The 3,898-nt window shown below is 33.5% G+C and overlaps 1 protein-coding gene across 1 annotated transcript; it reads right to left on the bottom strand.

Annotated features, from left to right (window-relative positions):
- Window positions 1-492: 492 nt before the first annotated feature.
- On the bottom strand, window positions 493-3,373 carry LOC120178806 (CRAL-TRIO domain-containing protein YKL091C-like). Its single transcript, XM_039184588.1, has 6 exons — window positions 3,184-3,373; window positions 2,833-3,088; window positions 2,186-2,222; window positions 1,923-2,040; window positions 1,354-1,464; window positions 493-911 (listed from the first exon to the last, which is right to left on the bottom strand). Exons 1-6 carry the CDS (start codon window positions 3,253-3,255, stop codon window positions 774-776), a joined length of 732 nt encoding a protein of 243 aa, XP_039040519.1. The 5' UTR covers window positions 3,256-3,373; the 3' UTR covers window positions 493-773.
- Between the last annotated feature and the right edge of the window lie 525 nt (window positions 3,374-3,898).

Below are 3,898 nucleotides of genomic sequence, written 5' to 3' on the forward strand. Positions count from 1 at the left end.
GAGTCGAGACATATCGATTGATAGAGACTCCTCCTTTCTCTAACCTTAGATGATGATGATGATATATATATATATGATCTTAATGTTGGTGTTAGGATTAGAGTTACGATTACTATTTATAAGTAGACAAGATAATTTGGTTGTCAAATAGTAAACTTAGTTGGTAGATTATGAAGTTGACAAGATAATTTGGTTGTCATTTAATAAAATTAGTTGGTAGATTACACGAGTCTGCTAGTAATCCTATCAAGGGATTATAAATAGTTAAAGGATATAAAATTTAGGACTTCGAAATTTGATAGACGGAGAAATGACTACGAAAATATAACTTATGAAGAAAGTGTTAAAGAAGATACAACAAAGTTCAAATTTTGGCAGAAAAGATGAACCCTACGCCTTAAGATGCCAAGAAGGTTTTACTCTATAAAAATAAAGTAGAACAAACAAGAAAACATCAACCTTCTGGCAGATTGAAATATAATATGATATTAATAAAAAAAAAGGAAATATAATGTGATATTATATATGGGATAAGGTAATTAGTTGAATGACATGATTTTTCCTTCAAAGAAAGGTCCTAAGCTTAACACACAATATAATCGGATTAGAGGTGCATTAATGACAGCAACCTTGACCGGTTGAAGGTTTAAGCTTATTAGCACCTTCAATGGCAGCCACAGAGTTAACTAATCTCGATCGTGTTGAAATCTTCAATGGGTTTGAGTTAAAAGCAAACACTTTATGGCCTGTAAATTTTGGTGTCGGAGGATCGATCAACCTTCCAACGGGGGAACTTCTACATCTTGGATAGCTCTCAGGTTCGCCTTGCCACCATACTCGACCGGCATAACTTCTTCACCTATCTCCTCTATGAAGGTTTTCTTCTCATCTTCATTGGTCAGAATTGCAATCTGTAATCACTGTGTTGTCAGACTAGTGCATTTAACATAATGTTTTTACTATGAACACTCAAAGAGTACTATGAAGAAATGAAACCGTAGCTCGACACGAATATTGGGATTCAAATCCCATACCTGCTCGATGCAAGCATTGAAAATGAATGTATGAACCACTAAAGCTATGTTCTGAACTCCCTAAAGAGTACTATCAGCATTCACTGTGTTGTCAAACTATTGCATTTAACATTATGTTTCTACTATTAACATTAAAAGAGTATTATGAACAAACAAAACCGTAGCTCGACATGAATCAATCAAAGTAAGATTCAGTTTAAAAGGATTGTGAATGTCAGGATTCAAATCCCATACATGCTAAATGCAAGCATTTAAAATGAATGCATGAACCACTTAAGCTATGTTCTGGATCCCCTAAAGACGATACAATAGAGAGTACCTTTTGGAGTGTTGCTTTCTCAATGAAGCTAGAAACCATCCTCCAAACACTAACGAAAAACCGCGGCATGTTCACGATGTAGCACTTTGCCAAGCGCTCAGGGAAATATGCCTGCATTAAGTGAAGATTAGCACCAACGAAGAAGCGAAGAAAAATGCAGTGAAGGTTACCAGTCGAACAAGCGTATCAGGAGCATTTTCAAACATGGTACAGAGCCATGATCTTCCGACTCAAATACACATATCCTAGTCAGAAAAATACACATATCCCACACATACACACGAGTTCAAGTAACATAAGTTAAACCTATGGAAGTAAAATAAATTTCCATGGAGTCTAAACTCAGATTGTTTATGCATTTCTTAAGGATATGTAATATTAACTGAGGAATGACAGGGGTAAACAACAAAACTATTAAAACAATTACATAGATTGCCATTGCCTTCAGCCAAAACTCGACAAGCTGTTCTCTTTTAATGTTTACCAAGCCTTACCCTGGTTCTGTGTCTCTCATGTAAGCCACATAAAGCAATGTTCTTTTGAACATGTTTCAGAAAAGCATACATTACCTGTAAGAACTGAAATCCAGTTATCAGTGAACGTGCATCGACATTTTTGTATGTAATGTTTTGAAAATCAAGAACGCCTATCAACTTCTCGTTTCCGATTTCTCTTCCTTTCACGCCACTGAAATTGACACAACTCAGTGAGTCGAAAAAATAATAATAAAAGCAGCTAAACAGTATAAAATATGTGTAAACATGAGTCTTTGGATCTTGTATCTCAAAACAAATTCCTTTGTTTTGGTTTTTCTTTACTATCAGACGAATACCTTGCTATGGTTTTGTCTAGCAGATAAACCACGAACTCTGCATCAAGAGATACACAAAACATGTAAAAGAGTAAATTTTGCAAGATAAAAAGGAAACTTGCTTGCAACAAAAGAACAAAATCATACACTTAAGTGTAGTATCTCCTAATTTAATAATAATTCATGAAGTTCAGAGCAAATATAAAAAAATACTTTAAAGCACCACAGATTAAACAGTGACATTTATGAACGGCCAAATTATAAAAATAAATAAACAATGAACAAGATTAAAAAAGTTTTTAGACCCCAGATGTATGTGGCTTCCCCATCATGTCCCACCTTAATTCAGGCAAGGTTGATCGTATTTTTATCTAGGTACAGATGCAAGATTTGATGTTAAGTGATAAAATTTTAAAATTTTAGGGACAAATATAAATTATCAATAGAAATCACAAAAAAAAATCTAGCGTATATGCTAATTTAAAACAATTAGGGGTGACTACCCCACCACCCTGCTCACTGAGTCTCCATCCTTGATTGTACCTTGGGTATGAATTATGGGCAATTTTTTCCTTTCCAACTAGGAAAAAAGTACAGTAAAATATAAGCAAAATTGATCAATCATGACAAAGAACAGTGAAATCAATGAGATTAGGTTAACTAATTACTCTTGAACTGCACATGGTCCTTGGGTGGATAATGCTTGCAAGCTTGGATAATCATGACTGGATATCCTGCTTTCGAAAGACCTTGCAAATAAATCTTTCTAGCTTCTAATTGATCAGGCACTTCAGATTCTGCAATGAACCCATTAGGAACTAAAGACGACCTCCATTTCAGCCACTGGACAAAAATCTTCGAAGCTTTATCAGTATCCATTGATCTTGCGATCAAGAACCTCATGAGCGTGGGATCCCCATATCTCTAAAACAAAAAAGGGGGGTCAAAAAACACTGAACCGAAGTATATAAATATTACCATTTCATTCACAAATGGGCAGTGATTAGCTAATTATGTACCTCTGCTGAAAACCCAAGTTTCTCAACTAATTTCCTCATCTGGGTCAGCTTAAGTTCATGGCTTTTCTCCATGTTAGATCAAAAGCAACCTGCTTTGGCTTCTTGGAGAGAAAAAGAAAGGGGAAAAAGAGAAGTTGATGATACAACGGAAGAAAAACAAGTGAGAAGATGAAAAAAAAGGGAGATGAGAAAGAGAATTAGGCTGTGACAAAATGGAAAAAAAATCTAAACAGTAAAATTAGATGACCCTATTCTTGTAATAGGGAAAAGGAGTTAGGATAGTAGGATGTAATTACGTTAGGTTGAGAGTAATTTTTGTAAAGATCTTTAATAATTATGAATTGTCTATTATGAAATTCGATCATACGATTATAAGATTAAGAGTCTTGCGTTCTATTAATGTTGCTTATGGAGTTTTCGTTCCATTTTTAATCAACATTTACCAAAATAAATTATGCCCTTACAAGAATGGAAAATAATCTTAACTAATTATTTTCCTTCAAAAATAATCTTAACTAATTATTTTGTTTTATGATTATTTTAAAATAAAAAACAATGTTTAAAGCTTAGCCCATTTATAATATTTCACCAAGTTAAGTAAAAAATTTGAGTTAGAGTTGAAGAATCTTATTTTAGAATTTAAATTTATTTAAAAGAAGTTCAAATCGAGTCGAATTGAGTCAAAATAAATATTTTAATTTTGCATTAAAATTTA

Source organism: Hibiscus syriacus, unplaced genomic scaffold, assembly GCF_006381635.1.
Source record: "Hibiscus syriacus cultivar Baekdansim isolate YM2019G1 unplaced genomic scaffold, ASM638163v2 tig00112383_pilon, whole genome shotgun sequence".
Lineage (NCBI taxonomy): Eukaryota > Viridiplantae > Streptophyta > Magnoliopsida > Malvales > Malvaceae > Hibiscus > Hibiscus syriacus.